This window comes from Anabrus simplex, chromosome 6, assembly GCF_040414725.1.
Source record: "Anabrus simplex isolate iqAnaSimp1 chromosome 6, ASM4041472v1, whole genome shotgun sequence".
Lineage (NCBI taxonomy): Eukaryota > Metazoa > Arthropoda > Insecta > Orthoptera > Tettigoniidae > Anabrus > Anabrus simplex.
The window spans coordinates 158,449,251-158,475,860 of NC_090270.1; the positions used below are offsets into that span (position 1 = coordinate 158,449,251).

General features: G+C 38.6%; 1 protein-coding gene across 1 annotated transcript in view; it reads left to right on the forward strand.

Annotated features, from left to right (window-relative positions):
- The window catches only part of LOC136876242 (glutathione synthetase), a 226,809-nt gene that overhangs the window by 101,491 nt on the left and 98,708 nt on the right, over positions 1-26,610 (forward strand). Inside the window, exons 5-6 of the mRNA XM_067150023.2 lie at positions 4,231-4,364; positions 13,397-13,439. Coding sequence (XP_067006124.1) covers positions 4,231-4,364; positions 13,397-13,439 — 177 coding nt within the window. The remainder of the gene's footprint in view (positions 1-4,230; positions 4,365-13,396; positions 13,440-26,610) is intronic.

A 26,610-nucleotide genomic window follows, 5' to 3' on the forward strand; every position in this document is an offset into this window, starting at 1 on the left:
TCCGGACAGTGATTGTTTCGTATTTCCTTTGATAATTTCTTTGATCCGTGGAGGATCTTATTGAAACTTGGGGATATTTATGATATTTATGATATTAAAGCAAGGTGTATGGTAGTGTTATTCCCATGCTCGTACGATAATTATTAGCCTGGATGAGGTGGAGCTGGACGCTATGTCTCTCGTCACACGTTAGTTACAGCCGGCAGCCCGCTGGCACGCATGGCACGTTTCAAAGTTTTAAAATACTTCACAAAATGATTACAGGACCAGCGTTCCTGGTTCAGTATATGTACCTACCTCGCATATAACATCCATTTCAACTTCAGTTTGGAGTTAATGTTCTAAAAGAATCAAAGTATTTTAAGAAATATTTTGTTGAAATCTGGCAACTTGGCAAATTCTTCCTTGCCCCATTTTGTCATAGGCCTCGGGACTGCAGGCAGATTCCCCACCCCATTGTAACCTGCCCGAATTCTTGCAGTATTAACAGACCTGCATGTGGTCACTTTCGACTGGTAGATTTCTCTTAGTGCACGCATGACTACTAAAAGTTTTAACGTTGGAAGAAAAAGTTAGTGATTCAGGAAATTGAGAATGGAATTTAAAATGCTGACGTGTCTCGTGAGTTTGGCCTTGTTAATTCCACAGTCCAAACTATTTGGAAGAGCAAGGATGAAATTGTTTTTGCATTTGAACAGAATAGTTGGAAAATAAAGTGGCTACGAAAACCTGAATGGAGCGACGTGGATGAAGCGCTGCTGAAGTGGTTTAAGCAACAAAGAAGCTACATTGTGACCATTAGTCAACCTCTCCTTATCATGAAAGCAGAAGAATTTGCCAAGAAATTAAAACATGAAGAATTTGTGTGCAGCAGTGGAAGGATTGACAGATTCAAGCAGCATCAATGTATTCGTTTTGGCAAAATGTGCGGCAAAGCGTATAGTGTGAATGCTGGAACAACCCAAGAATAGCTTACTACCGTGTGGCCTAATATGCGCAAAGAATATGCCCATTGTGACATCTTTAATGTAGACGAGACTGGCATTTAGTTCATATTGACATTGGACAGAATACTGAAATTCAAAGGTGTTGGTGGCAAGCTATCCAAAGAATGAATAACAGTTCTGGTTTGTGCTAATGCAGGCAGAACTGAGAAGAGAAAACTGTTCGTGATTGGCAAATTTAAAAAATCCTAGCTGCTTTAGGCATGTAAAAAGTCTGCCAGTACACTACAGTGCTTGTGACCGTTGTGGAACAGCAGTGAAGCCACAGAAATGCATAATATGTTGTTTTACCTTTTTTTTTCTTTTCGAACAGATCAAGAAATAAATTACATATTGTTTGGAACTGTAAATTTCATGCAGTTGTGTTTTATGTGTATCATGTAAATTAATTTCAAGAAGCGTGAAGAAGACATTCTGGACATTTTAATGTAACTTGAAGAATTTATTGAAAGTTATTATTTTTATTATTGTATGATGATGAAGAAGAAGAAGAAGAAGAAGAAGAAGAATCCGTACATCAAGAATTGTAATTTTGTAAGGTGTTGGAAAAATTTAAAGGGGCTTTATTTTTTTACTTCTAAGTGAAGTTGTATGTCAAAGTCCGTTCGTGCCCAAAGAGCTTAATTAGATTACCAGTTATTTTTGACTTTCAATTTTAACAAAAACATTTACAGTGTCACTAATATATTTAAGAAACACAATGTCAGTATCTCTTTCAGAACTAGCAATAGAAACGGATATTCTGCACAATTCTAAGTTAATCAACAAACCTAACCCCTTTACAAAAAAACCAAACTAAACCCCATGGCACTACAGCCCTTCAAGGGCCTTGGCCCACCAAACCCCTTTACAAGGTCAGGTGTATATAGATTTTGGTGCATTGACTGTAACAGTTCGTATATGGGACAAACTGGTTGGAGTTTTAAGATCAGGTATGCAGAGCATATTAATGCAATCAAGTATAACAGGTTTTCTGCAGTGGGTCAGCACAAACATGACTATAAGCACAAATTTAATGGCATAGATCAAGACATAACGATACTGGACACGTTAAGTAAAGGCCCCTTGCTTGATGCCACGGAAAACTGCTATATACATTTAGACCAATACTTTAAATCCTAACTTGAACATGAATGACGTCTCTGAAAAACCCAAAATCTTATTTGATGTCCTCATTACGGTTTTCAATAGTGTTAAATTTCCCCAAAATAGCTTGTTTTTTCTGATCGCACACAATACTTTGTCGCGCTATCCTTCCCTACCACGTCCGCCTGACTCTCCACCATCCTTTACCCCTCTTACCCTTCCTTCCTGACCCACCCCTTCTCCCTTAACCTTGTCCTTGCTTCAAGAAAGTCCAGGCCCTCAGTTCCTCTCTAGACTCCGTAATATATACAGCAGGCCGATCGAAGTGAGTCCTTCACTAAAGATTAACTTTCTCGCCCTTTTCCCAGTATCTTATTCTAATTTGGTTTATCATTTTCACACTTCAGATCCCGTATTGGATGGGGAACCTTTTCTCATTTGACAACTTTAATATCCATACGTGTTACAAGATCCACTTGCTCAATCACTTTATGACTCAGCACTTCACCTCATGAAGACTGGTGTCATAATTTACCACTTATGTTCATCTTAATGTCAACACTCTACAGAAGGACAACATTCATATATCAACATTAAAAAAAAAAAAAGTTTATCCCGTGGCTAATAATGGCACATTTAGGACTTCAAGCTCCATAAAGTGACTAAGACTTATTCAAATATTGCAAAGGTTTTTACCTCCTGTTTTACAATTGATTAATAAGTTCTCAACTTGTGAAAATATATCGAGAATGACTTTCTCCTCAGGCATCATCATCACACATTGTATTTTATCCAACCATTGGTATTTTAACTATTAGGGTATATAATTGTATTTTAACATAGTGTATATCTTTGTTTACCTGCCCAATTTTTGGCTGATGATGGTGTCTGCGACGTTGAAACTGGTATCAAATAAAGTAATCGAAACCGACTTTCAACCTATTAGGTTACAATGCGGTCATGAAAATTTATTAAATAAAGTAATGTTGTAATTTTAAATTAGCAGCATATTTTGTATTGGAAAGGTGGATCTATTGCTCTGTACTATATTGTTTTTTCATTCTTACACAAGGATTAAAGGCATGTACTCTACTAAATAATGAATATATCAGAATTTAGGCAACAGAAATGAGATTCATGAGAACTAAGAACCAAATTACTTGAAAGGACAAAATCAGGAATGAAGTAAAAAGGAGGTCGTCCGGCTCCGCGGTGTAGGGGGCAACGTGTCCGCCTGTCACCCAGCGGCCCCGGGTTTGATTCCCGGCTGGGTTGGGTTTTTAATTGTAAATGATTAATATCCCTGGCCTGGGTGTTCGTGTCATCCTTACTGTTCTGTTCCTCACATCAACACTTGACACTACTGCGATTTCCATGTACACGCAGGTTCATAACATATGGTGTAAAGTAGGGGCAAAAGATCTTTCTAGGTCGACGCCCTGAGTAAATAGTTTTTTTTTTTTTTTTTTTTTTTTAAGGAGGTCCCAATTACCAGTGTAATAAAAAAGTGAAGACTTCAGTGGTATGGGCTCATTATGAAAATGAATAGCGGAAGACCAGCCAGGAAATATTTTGTCCTTACTGTCCAAGGAAAAAGACCAGGTTGGTGGTGAAGGAAATTTTGGATAGAGATATGAAAATCAGATGTGGAGGAGGGAGGTCTCAGTGGAGAGATACCCTGGCAAAAATGAAGATAGGAGGAGATGGCGAGGGCTTGTACCCCACATGCAGGAAACTGGTGTTGGAAAATTACAATGACCACCACCACTACCACCACCACCTTTCCAACGGCTTCAGTCTTATTTCAGCCTATTTTTGGGGTTGGATGTAGGCTTTTGAACATTGATTTTTTGCTCCAGTCAACGAGATGTCCTCTGTTGCAATGAGTATCTGTCCCAGTTGAATAATCATTAACTGTGGAAAGGTGGAAAAAGAACATTTTGAAGACAGTTTGGATGATTACTGGGTTCTTGTATTCCAAATTTGTGCATGGGTAGCACCTACTTGATATAGGGATGTGTTCTGAATATTGTGATGTATCCTTTTGTTTATTTGTTTAGGTGTGAAAATAGTGTTAGTTCCTTTTATTTTTAGGTTCAAATTTGAAATTAGTGTTGGTATATGTTTCTTGTTCCAGTAGAGATGGAGTACAGGACTAATACGCTCAGATTACATGCTCCACAGTGGTGACAACAACTCTCTGAAGCAGATTGAAATAAATACCATAGCTTCAAGTTTCGCTGGCTTAAGTTCACAGTTAACTCCCTTTTATAGGTATGAATCCTCTCAGTAATGATAGGTATGTTCCAGTATTAACACAAGTGTCAACAACAGATTCTAAACTATACCGCTTTTCACGAGAGTTTAATCATGATGTAAACAAATAGACGGAGCACATTGCCTTTGCACGTGGACATAGACTTAGTTGATTAGAGGAGCAATTGTCGCACTCACTCGACTGTATGCAAGCTCGAAGAAAAGTAGTATGTCGCATTAATTTTTATTTTAGTTTATTACTTTTAGAGAGTTTGGAAGAATATATAATCAAATTAAAATATGGTTGTCATATATACCGGTGTGTGTGTTTTTTTTTTAATGCTTTAAAAAAATATAAAATAGTGATTAAATAACGAGAAATGAAGGCACAAGGTGTGGTGTAATACAGGAAGTCTTCTCGTAGTAGGGAAAAGTCCCAAGCTCTACAGCGTGTAGGTAAGGTGTTGCATCTTGCAGCAGCAATCGATGTCAGTATTCATAGTGAGAGAAATGGAGCAAGAGATAGGACCATCGCGTGTAGTGAAGCACAAAAGAGGAAAATCGCGTAGAAGTGACCATAGGCAGTGCATTGTGAATGTGTTGAATAACCTAAGTAAACAGGTTTAGTTGTTTATTCAGTAGTTCAGATCTTCACACTCTTGTCGTACGCAATGCGCAGCCCTGGACGTCCGAACACAAGACGTTGACAGGGTGGAGGTCGGTACTAAATGCTCAGTGAATCGCAACTCTTTCTTTTGTGGAGGCGTGGGCATACCATGTTTACATCAGGATTAAACTCTCGTGAAAAGACATATTTGACGTTATGATTAAATAATAATGTGATATAAGCTCTCTTTCCTTGCACTGTCATCCATAAAACTATACTGTGATTAACATATGTGTATATAAATTTTGCTGGATTAAAATACTACTATTGAAGAAGCCTCCATTAAAAACACAGTTTTACTGATACTGTTTTTTATTTCTGTCTTTACAACATGTTGGTACAACATTAGAAATATTATTATTGATACAAATACGAAAATAAAACATACAATACATATTTAGAATAAAGTGTGGTTTATTTCATGTACTGTAAGTGCCTACCACTGCCTACAGTCTTAATGATTTTGTGTTCTCAGAATAAACCCTGGTTGTGCTTTCTGACATTTTAAATTTAATTGTAGTCAGTCAGTCAGTCAAATACCACTGATCTGGAATTCAGGCTGTGCCCCAGGTGGAAGATTCCCTATCAATTTTTTATGTAGTCTTTTCTTATATGGTAAATTATTCCAGTCTGTACAGTAATGATCCCTCTTCATATAAAAACAAATATTTGCCCCAATTTGTCCTCTTGAATTCCTAATCTATCTTCTAATGATCTTCCTTAGTTTTAAAAACGCCATTCAAGCTTATTGTCTGCTAATGTAATTCCACACAATCTCTCCTCTGACAGATTGGAACATACCGCTTAGTTGAGCAGCTCATCTCCTCCCCAGCCCAAAGTTTGTAAAATGTTTGTATTTGTAACTTTGAACCGGTTTACAAGAACAAATAAGTAAACAATTGGTAAAACTAATTCATTTTAAACTCAAAGTACAAATCATGACAATAAAAGAAAGAGTGTGGAAGTGGAAGGGCCTAAGAGAGGTGGAACATAACATTTTTCCAAATAAAAAGTAATAATGCTAAGAGAACCAACATATATTTAAAACAAAATAGAAAACTTCAAAATTAAAGAAATATGGCAACTAACATTCATTACACAGCCTGAATTGTAAAATCACAAATAAAAGTTAAAAACAGTTACATAACCTAAAATATTAAGATATCGGGAAAGTAGAAAATTAAACATTTAACTGATCTACTTATTGAAGGCCATTGATATTACAGGTAACGTTCATGAAAAATGCATGTGAAGATTCTTTGAATGAAGCATTGGGCTAATCCCATATCTACGAGTACAAGCTAACAGATGAATAAGTTAAAATTTACAATTTAAAAGTTAACTCGAACAATTTCAAGGTTGAAAGGCGAAGAGTATCATATTTGCAGATGAAAACGTCTTATCGTTTGGATATACCAGGCGAGTTAGCCATGCGGTTAGGAGCGTGCAGCTGTGAGCTTGTATCTGGGAGATAGTGGGTTCGAATCCCACTGTCTGCAGCCCTGAAGATGGTTTTCCATGGTTTCCCATTTTTACACCAGGCAAATGCTGGGGCTGTACCTTAAGGCCACGGCCGCTTTCTTCCCACTCCAAGGCCTTTCCTATCCCAACGTCGTCGTAAGACCTATCTGTGTCAGTACGATGTAAAGCAAATTGAAAAAAGTTTCGTATGGATATACATTATAAACTGACACGGACTTACAAAAGCTAAGTCGAATGTAAAGATTACACTTAAATTACAAAGGTTACAAAATTGACTTGCCTCTACGAAACTGAGGATGGAAGTAGTGTGACTTAACTATTCCATTTGTGAAATTGTTATAAAAAATGTAATGTTAATAGATATCTACAGGGATAATTCCTGCACATAATTATTAAATTAATGTAAATCATTAAAATGAAAATCGAAGTGTGCTTACCCCAAGACAGAACTGGAGTTCCCCGTGAAACAGAAGCATACTGGACAACTTGTCTGATATAAAAGACCCACATAAGAAGTAATGCCACATTAAGGTGCATTCCCAGCGGGAAGCATGCGTGTGTGATGAAGCAGGAATCAGGAATCCGCAAACACAGCAGATTTACATAGCCAGTTAGCATGCAAGATTTACATGGTTAATTTCTATGAACCAATCCTATTAAAATCATATTTCTGCTAGAATATTTGTTCTTGACAAGTTTCTCAAAATATAGTGTTATTGTGTAACTGGATGTATGAAGTGGGAAAAACATGCATGTTGCCTTCGTCATATCTCACAAACTAAACGATTATGGAAATAATGCACTCAACATGGCACAGTAACACTACTTTTTTTTTCGGAAATCTCCCGTTACAAATATTCCGCTGCTTTCCTTTGGACCTTTTCCAGTTTTCAAATCAAGTAATCCTGGTGAGGGTCCCTTACACAGGAACCATACTCTAGTTGGGGTCTTAACAGTGACTTGATACACCCTCTTCTTTACATCATTACTAGAACACCTAAATATGCTCATAACCATATTATGAATAGATCTGTAACCTTTATTTACAACATCGTTAATGATTACCCCAATGAAGATCTTTTCTTATATTAACACCTACATACTTACAGTGATCCTCATGGAGTACTTTCACTCCATTAACATATCAGTTGAAACAGAGAGGACTTATCCTCCTGGTAAAACTTACAATTTTTTCATCCCATTTATCATCCATCATATCATTGTCTACTCTCCATCTCACAGTCTCGTCTGCGGTTCTGTGGCTGCCTATATGCATGATTCTTCGAAAACTAGTTAGTGGGATGTAAAGAACAAATAATGTTATATGCATCATTGTTTGTCTGAGCATCGTTTGCAAATGGCTGGGAAACTTGGCATGCATTTTACAATCTATTGTTTCAATTTAAATGTTGGGTTAATTGGCAATATGATATTAAAAGGATAGAGAGGCAAAGAGGTGGGAGGAGAAGGAAGTTTAAAAGATTTCTTGTTGATATTTTGAAGATGATCAGCTTTATTTAGAAATATTTTAAAGCCTTTAATGAATATTGAATTTTCACGACTGCATTGTAACTGAAACTTTCAATGTATTAGGTTGTGTTCACTAAATATAGTATGCACTGGAGAGATGTTAAGCACAGAACAAACCTGGCCAACTGAACACCATTGGGATCCGAACCCACAACCTTCAGATTTTGCATCAGATGCAGTTTCTAGCTGGCCCCTACAGTTTTGATGGCAGTAGTGCTGGACCTGTGACTTAGATCCTTTCCAACAAAACAAATATGGCCTAGGCTACCATATCTCAACTGATAAGAGCATTCAAAGTGAAATCAGGAGGTTATGTGTTCGGCTCGCACTGGCGTCTGATTGGCCACTTTTGTTGTGTACTTAACATTTCTCTGGTATGGACTATATGTGCTGAACGTGACTTAATACATTGAAAGTTTATTTTGAAAACTTTTAATTTTGAACTTTTTTTTTTGGTAGACTCTCCCTTTCAGCATTTTCCTCATTAAATCTGCATGCATGTTTTCCACCTCTTCGGCAGTCTCCCTCCTGGTTGGTCTTCTCCTGGGTTAAGTTTGAGGGCCATTTCTATTATGGAATTATCATTGATTCAGATGGCATAACCATAACACCAGAGTTGGGCCTTGCTAGTTTTCTCTCATTTCAATAGTATGGAGGATCTGTCCATGTTCCTTTCTGGACTGACATGATTGTGAAAGACCTAGGAAGCTGAAAATAGAAAACATTGAGGAACAAAGTATGATTACCTCCGCTCAATGTTTCTTGTGTTATGCTAAAAATTATACATAAAATAATTAAGTTACTTTCATCCCTCATCACAACCAGTAAAAATGTTGAGTACTTAAGCTGGTACAGTATAAGATGTAAAGCAATTAAATTCAGTACATTAAGGGTACTAAGTTATGATGATGTTCCCGACAGACTTGGCTCTGCGTCACTCAAAACTCTTGCTGTAGAAATTAGTTTGAAGTAAAAGTCTGTATTCTCTTGGGGTAGTTTGTAGTATATTTCCTTCACCAGTAATTCACAGAAGGTTTAGAAGTGTCCATAGCACACAGGTATGTTTTCAATGTAATTTTCTTCAATGAACTGGATTAGTTGATATAAATTGTTTTTCATATCACTAATTTTCCAAGCTGGAGTGTTGTTCATTCTTAAATGCTTGAGTATTCTCAGTGAAACCTTGCCAATAGAGGGTCGGTTCTTTCTCGTTGTACAGTTCTTTTAGTTGTATACCTTTGTAAGTTCATTCAGTTGTTTTCTGAATGGTTCAGCAGCTTCATCATTAGTACTGAGACTTTGACTACAAATTCATACTATATTATGGTGTGTCTTACAAATGTGAAAAGCTAGCCTGAACTTTTTGAAAAGTTAATTCCTAACTACTTTGCCAGTCTTTCTACAGCAGCTTCAATTTCAGTTCCTCTGACTGTTAAAACCACTTTTACATAGCATCATCTAGGGCAGAGCTGGTGAACATATGCCATGCATGTCACTAGGTGAAATGCGAGCACAATTTTGGTGGCACGCTACATGAACATACCATATTAAAGATTTTATATACATCTTTTACTACAGGCTATAGATATCTTCTGCACCGTATAATCAATGCTTTACATGTAAGAAATAAATATAGAAAATCTGGCCGTAAGTCAGTCAGGGAGTGAAGTTTGACTTGTGTGAGGTAGCCAGTAGCACGTAATTATTCTTTGTGTGCAACTCTTTATTGAATGACCTCACAGATGTGTTTTCAGTGTTGGAGAAAAGAAACAACAACAAAAACCCAGAAACTTAACAATGGTAGTGACCAGATTCTTCAAGAACAGTGGACGAGGGAATTTGGAGTGATAGAAAGAAGCAATAAAGATTTGTGTTGCCTGTGCATTATAAAGTGCTATTTCGAGACGAATCATTAAAATGTTCATTCCATGTCGAATGAGGAAAGAAGAGAGCTCATAAAAATAAAAAAAATTTAAAAAAGACACAAAATGAACTAGTTGTTTGTATCATCCTTCAGGCCAAGGAATCTTATCACATGGCTGTTTCCATCTGCCTCACTGCACATTATAGCCTGAGAAACTGCTTTCTGACGGCAAGTTCTTGAAAAAGACTTCTGTAGCTCACAGATGATGATTATGCAGATTGACGATGTCATTTCTTGTAAAGGTTGCTTCATCGGTAAAGAGGACTGGCTGATGACAGAAATCCCATAACTGTGATGGCCTGGTGCAAAAACCATTGACAAAATCCTTTCCGTAGAGGGAAATCCGCTGTTGATAATCCTTGCACTCGTTGCAGGTGATACGGATAATAGTGGTTGTCATGCAGGATACACATAATCGTAGTCTGGCTTAAACCATGTTGGCAGGCCACTTGCCTGGAGCTTGTACTAGGGTTCGTCTCAATGTCCAGTAGAACCTGTTCCTCCAGATCTGGTGTATGCATAGTCTGCCGCCTCCCTGCATGTTCGGCTGTCTGAAAGGACCCTTGATCACACAAACGCCCAAAAATGGCTTGAAACGTTGTGCGATGTGGTTGGTGTCCTTGAGGGTACTTGTTTTGGTATAGCCGTGCTGCCTCTCGACCGTTTCCATCGGCTTGGCCGTACACAAACACCATCTCGGCTTGTTCCCAACATGAATACCGGACCATTCTGCTTCCGACAGTATGCTGCTTCAGTCACACTATCTGCAACAGAAGAAACACACTGCAAGGAGTCGGAGAAAATTTCATTAGTCAGTACCATCTACCGTCGCAAAGATGCATTTCCGGACACATGTTCATAGGACATTTTTTCCTCCATTTCCAGTCAGGAATAAGTCCCTGCAGTTTGTCGGTTTGATTGAAGTTCACCCTGTATTCCAACATCGAAGAACTGTGTTTGCAGCTGTTGCTGAGTAGCACATCCTCAACCAAGACAGACGGTGTGTTTGCTCTTAAACTATACTAGCCAGCACGAGTTAATCTGTTTGGTAGAAAGTAAGGTGCTATTAATCTATTGCTTACATGTTACAGGGTAATTGATGCTGATGCCCCAGTACTTCAAGTGCATGAGAATTTTATCAGCGTATACATGCCTATTGCGCAAAATCACATCTTTACCTCTTGTAAACACAATCTCATTGAAAAACAAAATATTTGCTATGAAAAATGAATTTTTGTTTGATCCGTTGATTGAACGTTACTCTGAAGAGAATATCTTTTGGCTGAATAATATATTCAGAAATAAAATATTGCCATGCAACTCCAAATAATTAATTTATTTCCTGATGAAGTAAATATTTATATCAAATGGCATAGGAAAATATACTTCATATCGACATCTTTATGGAATTATATTATTGAAACGTATGTGTCAGGAGACTTAATTACATGATGAACCAGCCCAAAGCTTAGCCTTCTTATTGGCATATTTTCTCAGTGCTAGCTCCTTATTCTTTGCATTAAAATGCCATATCCTAATAAATGTCCTGGTCCTTATGTAGAGACAAATTATTTTGTCATGTAATACTGGAAATTTTGACTTAATAGTGGAAATAAGTGTTTACATTACATTTTTGCATCTGGATACAGTCTTACCATGAAACACACCAAATGAAATTTCGAACTGGGCTATGTTTTTTTAACTACTCATGACTGGTATGTGTGAGGCCCCCTTTTGAAATAACAGAGATCCAGTAACAACATTTTTGTCTCTTTCTATTTACTGTATATCGGATTGCAGATACTGTATTATTTCACGAGCTTCGAAATATTATCAAAAATTAAGTTATTAGCACATAATAATGTTAATGTTATTGGATTTTACGTCCCACTATGTATTTGAGCACCTTCACCACCGAACTGAGACAGGATCGAACCTGCCAAGTTGGGCTAAGAAGGCCAGCGCTCTATCATTTGAGTTGCTACTCAGCCCGGCTATTAGCACATAACAATAATTATAGAAAATATGATTTTCATTCATTTATATCTGACACCTTTTTACCGTACGAGCTGTAATAATGGAGATATTCAAGACTTTATTACAAAGTGTTTCAACAACCAGGCATTGCTGACGAGGAAGTATTGTTACGCCATCACAGTAGCAAACTGACTGGCTATGATGGTTGTTGTCGTTATTGTCTTTATAATATGCAAAATAATAATAATGTTATTTGTGTTACGTCTTACTAACAACATTTACGGTTTTCTGAGACTCGAGGTGCCGTAATTTTGTCCCTTGGGAGTTCTTTTACGTGCCGACAATTTATAGCGCCACCCACGTTTCCATAATATGTTGACTGCATTTTATTTAGTACAGTGGTTCTATTTCAGATACTGAAAACATGAACATTGTTCACGTTGTGAACCACTGTAAAACTATATGTATCCGTGATCCGATATACAGTAAATACGTAGAAAGAGAAAAAATGTCGGTCGGTCACTTGCTTTCTTGGCTTACGCTGCGTGAACCATCAACAATAGACCCCAAGTGTAAACGTACGAATTGTAGAGCATAGAAACCTCTACAAAAAAGTCCGCGATGGCACATACGTATTTCCTACCGGCTGCCGTCTGGAAGCGATTTTATTCTATAGTCTGCGGTAAAAAATACAACTCCTTAAAATTAAATAAATATTTCGATATTATCTTCGAGTTCCGCATCAAAATAAATTGTTTAACCTCCTCCAGTATTTTATGAGGATTACAGTAACCTTGTCAGGACATTATTTGCATGAATGGTTCAGAAGTTATGACCATTTTAGACTGTAGTGGTAATATGTGTCGGCAGGATGGGCGAGCGCTGTCTCATTTCACATGACGTCACGCAGAAGGCGGGCAGGGAGAGAAAAAAGTGAGTGCGATGCGGGAAGAGACCCCCTGCCTTGTTCCTTGCTTTCAGTGTTTTATTTTTTTATGGCATGCATTTAAATATGTAATAGATCTTTATGAAATCTTTAATATTACCGTATTTATGCGAATAATACCCGCCACCGAATACTCCCTGCACCGCAACTTTAGGAAGGCACATTTTGAAATATTAAATGCCAACATTGACGCAAATAAAACCCGCACCCCAATTTCGTGCCTCAAATTTTAAAAAAATCTATGCGGGGATTATTCGCATAAATATGGTATTTGGTATAAATATTTTCTGTAGTTGTTTTAGTACACTTGCATTCAATCTTCACATCTAGTCTTGCATTCTTCTATTTCTCAATTAGAAATTGGTATGTGCCAAATTTATTAAGAACAAATTTAGCCTTGTGAACAAATATTCATTGAATGAAGATAAGTCTGTTTTTATTCGTACCTTGAGAAAATAAGTGCTTCTGACCAATGATTTTCTTGTACATGTCAAATTTTGTCTCAGTTTATGTTAATTTTTCAGGTTTGTGCTGCAAGAACTTCATTACGGTGATACATCACGGAATGTAAGTATACTTCTACGGTTATGGTGTAACTTTCTTCGGCTTTTCCTGGCTATTTCTGGGTTTCTGGTATCACGCAGGCTCATTTTGGTTTTGGTCAGAGGTTTAAGGCTGGATGCTCTTCCTGATGCCACATGATTTTGGAGATGAAAATCAGATCACGATCCACCAAGACCTGAACCTCAGCCTTCCATGTCAAAACCCAGTAGCTAAGCCACTGAGCTAATCGAACCCCTATTATGGTTAGGTGTGTGACACTATGAAGGAGATATAGTTTGGAAGGTGTTTGAGATTGTACTAGAAAACCTGTTTCTCTAGGATGACTATGAAGCATAATCATCCCTTCAGCATCATCTAATGATTATATAAGATCTAACTGTATAAACAGAATTATTGCTAATGTTCTATTTAGGGGAATGAGCTTCTTAAAAAAAAGTTATGAATCAGTTTTTGATGTCTGTGGTAGTTATAAATTTTTATATGAACAAATATATTTGAAATACTTCTTCCTGATTTACTGGATTAAAAAAGTGTTGGCTAGTGGACCAGTTTATCATTCCCATTGTAATAACTGAAAACTGTAAAGGTAGCCCAAGCATAAGAAGCACCAGTAAAAGTTGTCAGATGGTTCATAGGGAAAGTGGGGTGTGACTCTTGAGTGTTCGGTACTTTGTTGAACATATCATAATTTGCAAAATGAAAATACAAAATAAATACGTAGATGTTATGCCTGTTAGAACACGAAATCATCATCATCATCATCATCATCATCATCATTCCTATGTTGTCTGTTGTATATTGCTTACAAGTTTTCTTGTGATCAGCTTGCACGATAAATAGAAGCTGACCAGTGAGTACGAAGGTTCATTAATGTTAAAATACACAGTTATTTATCATGAACCATAGGTTGTAGAATAAAACTACTTGTCTTAAAAAAAAAAAAAAAAAAATTCCCCAGAAAAGTTTTGTTGGTAGGTCTTACAAGTAACAGTAACAACAGTAGAAATTGCAGCGACTTGTAGTAAACATCCTTTTATTAATGTAGAAGTAATATTTCCTGGGAAGTCAGTTTTTATTTATTGTTGTGTTTTCATTTTTTTAAAATACTTGTAAGGAGTGGAAAAGGCGGTGAACAACATGGTGCATGGTATGTTCCCCATATTTCAGTTTATATATTGGGAGTTACATACAGGTCTTTTCAGTGCACGAGTGTCTTTATGTATGAGTTTTAATAAATAACAATAATTTTCCTTAGTTTCTAGCAATTTTGAAGTATGTGTAACAGTTTCTGTGCTTTGGTTATGCAGTGAATGGTTGCTGAGGAAGTTGTTTACGTTCAGTACATTACACGTCGCACGAAAGTGAATCCGGAGAAATTGAGAATTCACAACTTCAGCCATTGACTTTTAATCTAAATCCTTCGCCATGACCATATAATAACAGAGATGCCAACTATTACAATTTAATCGTAATAATTACGAATTACCCATCATAATTATGCCTTTATGAATCGTACACCACAAATTACGATTTTTTGCTGGTTTTTAAACCTAAGCGTATGAAGTGTTCAATAGGATACACAAGGAATGCCACTACAGCTTGAATTCTCAGAATATTATTTTTCAGATTTCTCAGCAATCATTTATACTCCTTTCCTGTCCATCGTTTAAGAATATTTCGAGTTTTCGTTCACCGAACGCAGTGTGTGCTTCCAGTACCGGAAACATAGGCACTTGTGGAGTGGTATATCTTGTGGAGTTGTTGTCTTTGTTCGTCACATGATGAGACTTCCATGCAAGTATGCGAGCTCTTTTGTCTTTGTTTTGGCGGCAAAGTGGTGACAAACTCCGTTTGCTCTGTTTCATTGTGAATACTGTGTGCGTGACTGCTGAAGAAGTATTTATTGCGACTTTGGTTGCCAAATTTACAAATATTGCTCTTCTAGGATATATGCTAATCGTGTGTTACAAAATGCGAAAGGTTTGAAATAATGAAGCTATTTCTTGTGCAGGAAAATACGTGTGATGACGTTTCCGTGACTGACGCTAGTAATAAACGAAAAATAGTTCAAAAAATTAGAGAGGAATACTCAAAAGAATGACCCTGTTTACTGCATTCCTCAAAATCTCATTCACACGTGTCTTGTAGTGTGTGTAGCCGCGATTTTTCAGATGTGCATGATGAGGAAGAGCAAGGCTGAATTCTGTGCTAATATGAACTCCGTACTCTGCTCTGTTGGTGCAGAGAAAGCACATGATATTTATAAACCAAAGCATGTCACCAGTGTACGTTTACCAAGCGGGAACTACAAGCTGCCAAGGGTGCAACTACAGTACTCAACAAAAGAAATGATCCTTCAACCTCCACTCAGATATGCACTGCAGATCACCTGTTCCTTTAGCAGGTAAGAATCATACACTCTTTATATGCCAGTCTTTGAATTTGTTACGTCTGGTTGAATCGTACGTTGTTGATTGATATTTCAATTATATGTAATTTAGTAAGATCTCGGGGGGGGGGAATGTATATTCTACGGCCGCCACCGCCCGCCTGCTCCCCCCTCCCCTGTGCTCCAACGGCTGCATTACGAATTGCCTTTCTTGAAAGTTGGCATCTCTTAAGAAATCTGCAGTCTGTTTCCAGTCATTCGACCAGTTCAGGAATGGAATGAATGAAGTCCCCATCTAGTAGGAAGGATAGGAATGATGCCACTACCGAAGCCTATTGCACTCCTCTGGGGCAATGATTAATAACTGACAGATGAAATGAAATTATATTGGAGAGTGTCACTGGAATGAAAGGTGACAGGGAAAACCGGAGTACCCGGAGAAAAGCCTGTCCCACTTCTGCTTTGTCCAGCACAGATCCCACATGGAGTGACCGGTATTTGAATCGCAGAACCCAGCAGTAAGAAGCTGTCATGTTGCAGACTGAGCCACGGAGGCTCATTTTGCCATGTGCATACTGTACCAGTAAAATAGCCCGACTTTATGAATTAATATTAAAGTTAGCACGAAGTAGGTCTCAGGGCAATTCTGGGTGGTTTCTAGCTAGGGCTTGGTACAGGAGGCAGGGTTCTATCTGCAAGAAAAATTTTAAATAATTGAATAATAGTTTTTTATTCAGAAAATGTATATTAAAGTGCACATCACCTTACTGTTGATAGTCACTGTCTACAACATCGCCTTTTGATGACCCGTGCTCCCAGTTCACCAGGCTGAATGGGGCTGGAACACGTTCTGGAAGTTGCCAATATTTCGTTGAGCCAGGTTGGTTTGATATGGGTTTGAGTCTCGAACTTTCGACATTCTGGACGGTCTCCGACGATGTTGTGGGATAATCACTCGTCACATAACTTACACGAGTGTCCAAATTTACACAGTCCCCTGACACTTCGGTTTAACAGCACTGTTTAATTTAATATGGTTGGGATATGCCGTTGAATTCACTTTAATCTTGTAGATAGAATTTATAAGTTCACTAAAGATGAAGATGCGGGTAGCATCGAAATTGGAAGAAAATAAAGCACAGTTCATGAATAGAAATAATGAAACTGAAAATTGTTCATGCACTTGGCACAGTTCGTGGTGATTTTCCACTAAATAAAGGAGCACTTGACATTGAAAGAAATGCATGACTGCTCTAGAGTTTATCAAAGACACTCCTGTCAGTCATGCAATAATACTAAACACTTTGACGAAGAACTAAGGTTGAAATGAAAAGCACAGTTCGTTGTTAGGCGCACTTGACATTAAATAAATAGGTGACTGTTGGAGAGTTTATCAAAGACACTGCTGTCAGTCACACACAAATAATTTCCACTCTGTTCAGAAGAAATAATACACAATTTGTTTGAATTGGATAAAGAACACAATTTGAGTTTGGGGTGAAACCTTGGTGTCGTAGCCCACGATTATGGTAATTACTTGCATTAACATTCGTGTGAAATTTCGAAAACACCTTTGTTTATAAATAAAATTATGCTAACTGAGATTTAACAAAATGTCACAGTTAATAGTATCACGTAGTAGTGTTCAGAGGCTAAGTTTCACACAGGCAACGTAGTAATAAACTCAGTTCTACAAGAACAAAAGGTAGGTTATATCGAGAAGTTTCTACAAGTGCAAAGAATATAAGTTGTCACCTAAAAAGTCCAATACATGACTTGTAATAATGTGAGTTCCAACACACGCAAAATTTATAAGTTCAACTTGATGGATATAATCCGAGTCTACTATATAAAGACTTTGAATAATTTGATCTTCATCACACGCAAAAATTACAAGTTCAACTTGACTGATAGACTCAATGTTCAATAAAGACTTTGTTACTTTTTGTTTAACACGTGCACAAATTATAAGTTCAACACGCCTGTCAGAGTTAAAGTCCCACATGAAGACTTGGAATATTCGAAGATAGCCTGTCAGTACTTTGAAGAACACTGCAGTGTGGAGAGTCAGGCTGGACACCCGGCTATGACTGTCTGATCAGGGTCAAGTGTGCTCAGCTTATATTCAGTTTGGGTCTCCTACGTCATCAGATAATGTGATTCTTTTGATGCGGATTATCTCGTGAATCCCTTGACGGATTTTCTTGAGATTCATAATTCATAATTTGAGACGTTTATGTTATCCTCTTCAAAATGATGTATCGCTCAAGTCTCTGCGATTATTATTACAGAAGTTTTAAATTTTTTCAATCGAATGTTCGCGAAGGCGTGACATTCATATCCATAAACCAGGCCATGCAGGCTATACGTGGCATCAGGCGGGTTGTCTATATTGTCCCTGCAGCTATGTCACACACACAGCTGTCGCTGGCTCGCCTGCTCGCTCCTCCGAATATAAACGAAGTACAATTAATAGCCAGAAAATACGGCATGTACAGGTCGTAACCGGTACATATCCCTCCCTCTCAGGGGAAAAGAAAATACTGTGAGGATTTTCTTTTAATTTCATCTTACTCAAAGTATTTTTTTGAGATTTGAGGCATTGTAGATGCCTTCAAGGCTGCCATCTAGTGTGGTGATCTTATAGGCACTGTTGTCCAAAGACTCAGCAATCCTGTAAGGGCCAAAATACAAAGGACAGAATTTTGCATAGACCCTTAATTCCGGACAAGACATCGCAGGTTTTCGAATTAACACCTTGTCTCCCACTTGCAAGGGTTGTCCAAACTTACATTTCCTACTCCTTCGTTGTTTGATGTCGGCAGCATGCCTCAATTTCCCTAAGGCTTTAGCGATTCTTGCTTCGTGATCAATTGCTGCATCTGGCAAAGCAGGGAGAATAGCATCCCATGGATGATCAGGAGTATGCCCATGCTGCACCAACATTGGAATATCTCCAGTAGATTCGTGGATAGTGGAGCTAACTATCTTCTGCATAACTGGAAGCACATCAGTCCATTTCCAGTGTTCTTCCTGGCAGTACACCCTACAGAATCTGGCGATCTCCCTCATCAGTCGCTCAGCAGGGTTGGCTTCTGGATGATGAATGGAATTCATTATATGATGAATGGAATTCATTATATGATGAATTTCTAACTCTTCTATAGCCGCCTGGAATCCTGCGGATGTGAACTGGCTTCCATGATCTGTCAGCAGAAAGGCAGGTTTCCCCATCCCAGAAAAAAAATTCCTGCGGAGTCTCCGTAAAATATTCCCGGTGTTCGCCTTCTGGATAGGCAACAACATGGTGAAGTTCGAGAAGACGTCAACGATGACTAAGACGTGCTTGTTACCTCTGGTCGCCTTCGGAAGTGGGCCATACAGGTCGAGCGCCATCACTTCCCGTGGCTTCTCTGGGGTGATAGGCCTTAGATATTCCTTCATAAGATAATTATTCGGTTTAATTCGTTAAGTCGCAAGTTCTTATAGTCCTTCTAATATCATTCCGGAGGTACTCCCAGATGAACTCTCCCTTTATTACACTGGCCACTTTATCCACTCCAGCATGTCCTGTGATAAAGTGGCAATGCCAGATGATGGCTTCTCGAAATTTAGCCGGGGCATAAATCCGTTTAGTGGTCCTGGTTGCGTCAACATACTTATAGAGTAGGTTGTTGTACCATGAGAAAGATTGGGCTGTCTGCCTAATCCAGGCGTAGTCTGGATCGTGTTGTGGGATCGATCCTTCACAGAAACGAATAATTTCTCTTAGCCTGTGGTCTCTCCGCTGGGCTTGGGATAGATAAAGTATATAGGAAAATATTTCTTATTAACAACACATTACATATAAAATACAGATTACATTGAACAAAAAACAAGAAACTCTAAATCGTAAATTAACATACACTGACTGACAGAGCAAATGCAACACCAAGAAGGAGTGGTCAGAACTTTATGCCAATTGCAGGGTAGACTGACGTCACTGAGGTATGCTCATGATGTGAAATGCAACGCTGTGCTGCGCACGTAGTGAACGATAAATGGGACACGGCGTTGGCGAATGGCCCACTTCGTATCGTGATTTCTCAGCCGACAGTCATTGTAGAACGTGTATAGCTAAGAATGCCAGGCCGCCGTCAACGGAGGCATTTCCAGCAGACAGACGACTTTACGAGGGGTATGGTGATCGGGCTGAGAAGGGCAGGTTGGTCGCTTTGTCAAATCACAGCCAATACCCATAGGGATGTGTCCACGGTGCAGCGCCTGTGGCAAAGATGGTTGGCGCAGGGACATGTGGCACGTGCGAGGGGTGCAGGCGCAGCCCGAGCGACGTCAGCACGCGAGGATCGGCGCATCCGCAGCCAAGCGGTGGCAGCCCCGCACGCCACGTCAACCGCCGTTCTTCAGCATGTGCAAGACACCCTGGCTGTTCCAATATTGACCAGAACAATTTCCCGTCGATTGGTTGAAGGAGGCCTGCACTCCCGGCGTTGCGTCCGCTCAGAAGACTACCATTGACTCCACAGCATAGACGTGCACGCCTGGCATGGTGCCGGGCTAGAGCGACTTGGATGAGGGAATGGCGGAACGTCGTGTTCTCCGATGAGTCACGCTTCTGTTCTGTCAGTGATAGTCACCGCAGACGAGTGTGGCGTCGGCGTGGAGAAAGGTCAAATCCGGCAGTAACTGTGGAGCGCCCTACCGCTAGACAACGCGGCATCATGGTTTGGGGCGCTATTGTGTATGATTCCACGTCACCTCTAGTGCATATTCAAGGCACGTTAAATGCCCACCGCTACGTGCAGCATGTGCTGAGGCCGGTGGCACTCCCGTACCTTCAGGGGCTGCCCAATGCTCTGTTTCAGCAGGATAATGCCCGCCCACACACTGCTCGCATCTCCCAACAGGCTCTACGAGGTGTACAGATGCTTCCGTGGCCAGCGTACTCTCCGGATCTCTCACCAATCGAACATGTGTGGGATCTCATTGGACGCTGTTTGCAAACTCTGCCCCAGCCTCGTACGGACGACCAACTGTGGCAAATGGTTGACAGAGAATGGAGAACCATCCCTCAGGACACCATCCGCACTCCTATTGACTCTGTACCTCGACGTGTTTCTGCGTGCATCGCCGCTCGCGGTGGTCCTACATCCTACTGAGTCGATGCCGTGCGCATTGTGTAACCTGCATATCGGTTTGAAATAAACATCAATTATTCGTCCATGCCGTCTCTGTTTTTTCCCCAACTTTCATCTCTTTCGAACCACTCCTTCTTGGTGTTGCATTTGCTCTGTCAGTCAGTGTATTTAAAAGAAGAAAAAAGCAAAATAGCTAAATCGGAACAATAGTATGAAAATATCCATAACAAACACCCTAAAAATTCAATAGAATTATGTGAAACCCTAAAAAATTCAACTTAAAACCTAATCACGTAATGTGCTCTTTCAATGTCACTAACATGTTTTCAAACACTCCCGCTCAAAAAACTATAGAAATAAATAAAAAACAATCTTTCCAAACACAGCAGTTTAAGCAAAATAGAAATAGAAGAACTCTTAAAAGTACTAAAGTTTGTCTTACAAAACAACTATTTCACTTTCAATGATAAAATATACAAACAAGAAGGCCTGGCTATGGGAGACCCTTTATCCGGAATCCTTGCTGAAATTTATATGGATAACCTCGAAAACAACAAAATAATAGAAAACATCAATGGATTAAATCTATGGCTACGCTATGTCGACGACACGCTAGTAATAACTGACAAAAATCTCAACAACAGTGAAAACATATTAACTTATTTAAATAATCTAGATAACAACATCAAATTCACTAAAGAGGACGAGGACCACAATTCTATTAATTTTCTTGACATCACAATAACAAGAACTTTCAATAAGTTTGATTTTCAAATTTACAGAAAGCCCTCATTCACACCTACAACTATTAAACAAAGTTCCCTACATCCACAATCACACAAACAGTCCTCTTTTTACAGTATGGTGTACAGAGCTCTAAAAATTCCCCTTTCAACCATCAATTTTACAAAAGAAATAAATACAATAAAAGAAATAGCCTCTTTCAATGGATATCACCCCTCCATCATAGACAAACTAATAAGGTTAAATTGAAACTATCCACAAATCTCTCTCCAATAAAAAATGAAAAATCTAAGTATGCAACCTTTACATACACCAACCCAATCATTCATCAAATCACCAATGCCTTAAAAAATCAAGAAATTAAAATAGCTTTCAAAACTCAAAATTCCAACCAAAAATGTTCAACTACAATACAATAAATTCTGAAAATAATAAAGACTCGGGCTCCGGTATCTATAGATTAAAATGTAATAAGTGCCTCAGCTCATACATTGGACAAACAGGAAGAAGCTCATAACTAGGTACTCCGAGAATTTCAATGCTCAGAAACACAATAAACACTCAGCAATGAGCAATCACATGAAAGAAACTGGACACAATTTTACCACAATTGAACAGGACTTTCAAATTTTAATAAGATTAAAAAAAAGGTAGACTCATGACAGAATTCGAGAATTTATATATATTTTTGGACCAAAAGTTCAATGCTAATAAGAATTTAAATGATCCAGTAGACAATAGAAGCCCTTTATATGACCAAATAATAACATTATTTAATAAATTAAACCGTCAGGACAAAAATTTCTTCAATATTTTCAATACAGTATCAATAAACACTCCTTCCACATCAACAAACACATCACAACCCCCTTCCCCTCCCAGCTTACATAACTCACCTCCACGGGCCAATCTCAAGCCAATAAATGCTTTACGCCCCTCTGCTTCCCCCACTATACACAACTCCCTTCCGTGCGCCAATCACAAGCCTACAGTCACGCCCCCTCCAACCCATCCCCCTCCGCACAGACGACATGCGTACAACACAAGGAGTAAAAACGTTAGCAACCACTAGTATCCTGACAACGATTCACACAAGAAGTCAAACGGGCCAACAACGCGATAGGTAAGCACCAACATCTTCTCTCCTTCAACACTTTGACAAAACCTCCCCAAGTTTTTCTTTCATTCTCATCAAAATTAATGCAGTTTTTTCTTCATTTCAGAAACAACCAATCACAACATTTTTTCAACAGCCCCATCAAACTTCCACAACATTCTTCAATAATATAAAATTTCCAATATCAACGTTTGGAAAATATATTGTAAATCAGATAAGAAAACAACAGCCATTCAACATTCGTGTCAAAATCATACCAACGTAGAGAATAATAGCTCATCATCATCTCTACAAACTTGCTCAGATGACTTAAAATAAATTTAAGCCAACTATAAACTTCGTGTCGACACAATCTCGCTGAATCAATCTATAAATAACCTATGAACTGTTGACCATTAAACATTACGGGCAAATATACGCTAACGTCAATAACAATTGCCCTGCATTTGGAATGTTTTTCCTTTACATTTTATAATCATCCATGTAATCTTTTTCATATCCATGTATTATATATTAGCATGTTTTACTTATACTTCAAACTTTGACTACGGCTTTAAGCCATCAACTGTCACTTATAATTATGATAACTCTATTTTTAAATATATCATCTATGACTCTACTATTTTAATATCATTTAAATGTATTGTATATTTTCAATGAAATGATTTTATATGCCTTCCACTATGTATTTAAATCTAATATTGACTAAGGCTTCAAGCTATCATCTGTACTAGTGTACCAGCTAATGACGTCCAATTCATCAAGTGAACTACACATGATTTTATCATTATATAAGATTTTTAGTTATTTCATGAACATTTTTATAACAACAGTAAAATGTTTGGAAATGTTGTCTGACAAAAATAATAAGGTTTTGATTACTGACTGAAGATGCCTCACAACAAGAGGCAAAACATGTCTCACATTTGAAAAATGTTTTAACTTAAATGCCAACATCTTGTATTGTATTGAATAAGTGTAAATAAATATTAAATATTTTCCTATATACTTTATGAAACTTTCAATGCAGACGAAAATTATTTTTATCACTTGTAATAATTATCACTTGGGATAGATACCGAAGTCTTCTCAAAACTCATCATCACTATCAGTGACTGAAATCCGACTGAGGGTGTCGGCTAGTACGTTTTTCTTTCCAGGCCGATGCACAATGGAGACTTTGAATTGCTGTATGAATAGCGCCCACCTAGTGACCTAGAAATTTTTCACAATGATAGGTTAACATAAAATAAGTCGCCAAACAACCCCAAAAATTCCACACTCTTCAAAGAGGAAAGAACGAAGTAGCTCAGTAGATCGGGGACACGCTCACTCAAAATAAATTATTAGTGAAGAAGTAAGAGCAACTCCAGCTCTAATCGTAAGGAACACACTCGCATAAATTAATTATTCAACATCAAGAATTAAGAGCAAATGCACTCCAATCACGAGGGCCACTCCCACTTTAAATCAATAAATAAACATGAAGAAATAAGAGCAAATCACCTCCAGTCTTCAGGGCATCCCCACATCAACTATTTATTCATCAGTAATCATTAATATCAAGAAGTAAGAGCAAACCCAACTCTTGACTTCAAGGGCATGCCCACATCAATGAATTATTCATCAGTAATTCAAACAATCCATGGACAACAGTTGCCATGGAGACGACAACATGTACAAGGGCCACAGAGCAAAAATGAATAATTACATAAAGGAAAGGGAAAATCAGAGAAAGAACATTTGAAGGAATAAAGAGATTCCGATTCCCAGAGAAAATCCTGCGGGTTCAATCATTTTAGTGGATGACTTCCCATTAGCAATACCATGCCCTCCGAAATTAGTTAGGTAACATTAAAATAATTTTCATGACACTTAAACAACCTTTTCTTGACCTGAAACAGAAATAATGATACTACGAAGAATCATCTTGCAGGAAAAAGTAGAGACCTTGACAGGTTTTGAGATTTCTTCCTCCCGTATGGAGGTTTAAACGGTGTAGTCAGTAAGGCAATTACATTTTCAAGTTTCAGAATTTTAAAGTTCAATTGAACTGAAAATCCATCAAAATTAATATCCACAAGACGACGTTAAATCTGCCAAATTAAGTCGTTTTGGTCCAGCTCCAGGAGAGAAAAAAATAATCTGAAGGAAATGACTTACTTTGAACCCATGGAAGGGTACTAATGCTTGGCGTCAGCAGAGAACTTATTACTCACAGTTACATGAAACCTATATGTAGCAAATAAATAAGCTGCTGACGTCCACTCCAGGTAATTAGTCGGGCGAGTTGGCTGTGCGTATAGAGGCGCGCGGCTGTGAGCTTGCATCCGGGAGATAGTAGGTTCGAATCCCACTATCGGCAGCCCTAAAAATGGTTTTCCGTGGTTTCCCATTTTCACACCAGGCAAATGCTGGGGCTGTACCTTAATTAAGGACACGGCCACTTCCTTCCAACTCCTAGGCCTTTCCTATCCCATCGTCGCCATAAGACCTCTCTGTGTCAGTGCAACGTAAAGCCCGTAGCAAGGTAATTAGTCAAAACTTGAGGGCATAAAGCCCTATCCTTTCCAAGTTATCCCGACATGGTTATATGAATAGATGCTGTACACAAGAGCCACTGCATAATACTTCCAACTTCCCTGATGGCTAACAATAGAATCGAACTTTACTGTCAAGGCAACACGAGGCAGATGCTGGCTGGAGAGCTGACGAGCCCTGGACAAGACTCGTTCTACAGCAGGCCCAACACCGGACCTGAAAATAATAGAGATAGGAGTGAAATTCATCGTATATTAATGATGGAAAATAACTCCACGGACGGAGAGGATGCGATTAAACTTAGCGACTTAAGCCGCACAGGAAATAATAATAGAGCCAGGTTGGAGTTAAATTCCTAGCGACACGAATTTCAAATGCAGGATAGCCGGGCCAAAAATGTAGTAGGGAGAGGCTAAAAACACGTCCCCTCTGGGACAGCAATAAGGGGTATAAGTATCTGCTTACTGTTATCGATGTGTACTCTAAATTTGCTTTTGCACAACCTGTGCATTCTAAGTCAGCAGCTCATGTCAAAGACTGGCTGAATGGTCAGTGTACTGGCCTTCAGTTCAGAGGGTCCCCTGGTTCGATTCCCAACCGGGTTGGGGATTTTAACCGTAATTGGTTAATTCCAGTGGCCCGGGGGCTGGGTGTTTGTGCTGCCACCAACATCCCTGCAACTCACACACCACACATAACACTATCCTCCACCACAATAACATGCAGTTACCTACAAATGGCAGATGCCGCCCACCCTCATCAGAGAGTCTGCCTTACAAGGGCTGCACTCGGCTAGAAATAGCCACACAAAATTATTTTATGTCAAAGACTCGTTTAAACATATTGTTGAACAATTGAAATGCTGCCCAAGGCTTCTTCAAACCAATCAAGGTAAAGAGTTTTACAACAGGGATTTTTCTTCTTACCTCAAGTTACTTGGCATTCATCACTACTCTACGTACAACAATCTCAGGGCAAGTGTTGTAGAAGGCTTTGATAGTACACTCAAAACATAGATGTGGCAAGAACTGACAGCTCAAGGTTCATATTGTTGGATTGAACTGCTACCTAGACTCATTATAACATACAGCGATACATCTCATTGCACTATCGGGATAAAGCCACGTCTTGTTACAAAGAATACACCACGCTTATATGCTATTCATCCTGTAATCAAAATGGCCGATCCGCACCGCCATCGCTATAAAACGGGTGATTTTGTTTGCATCAGCAGACATAAGTCTA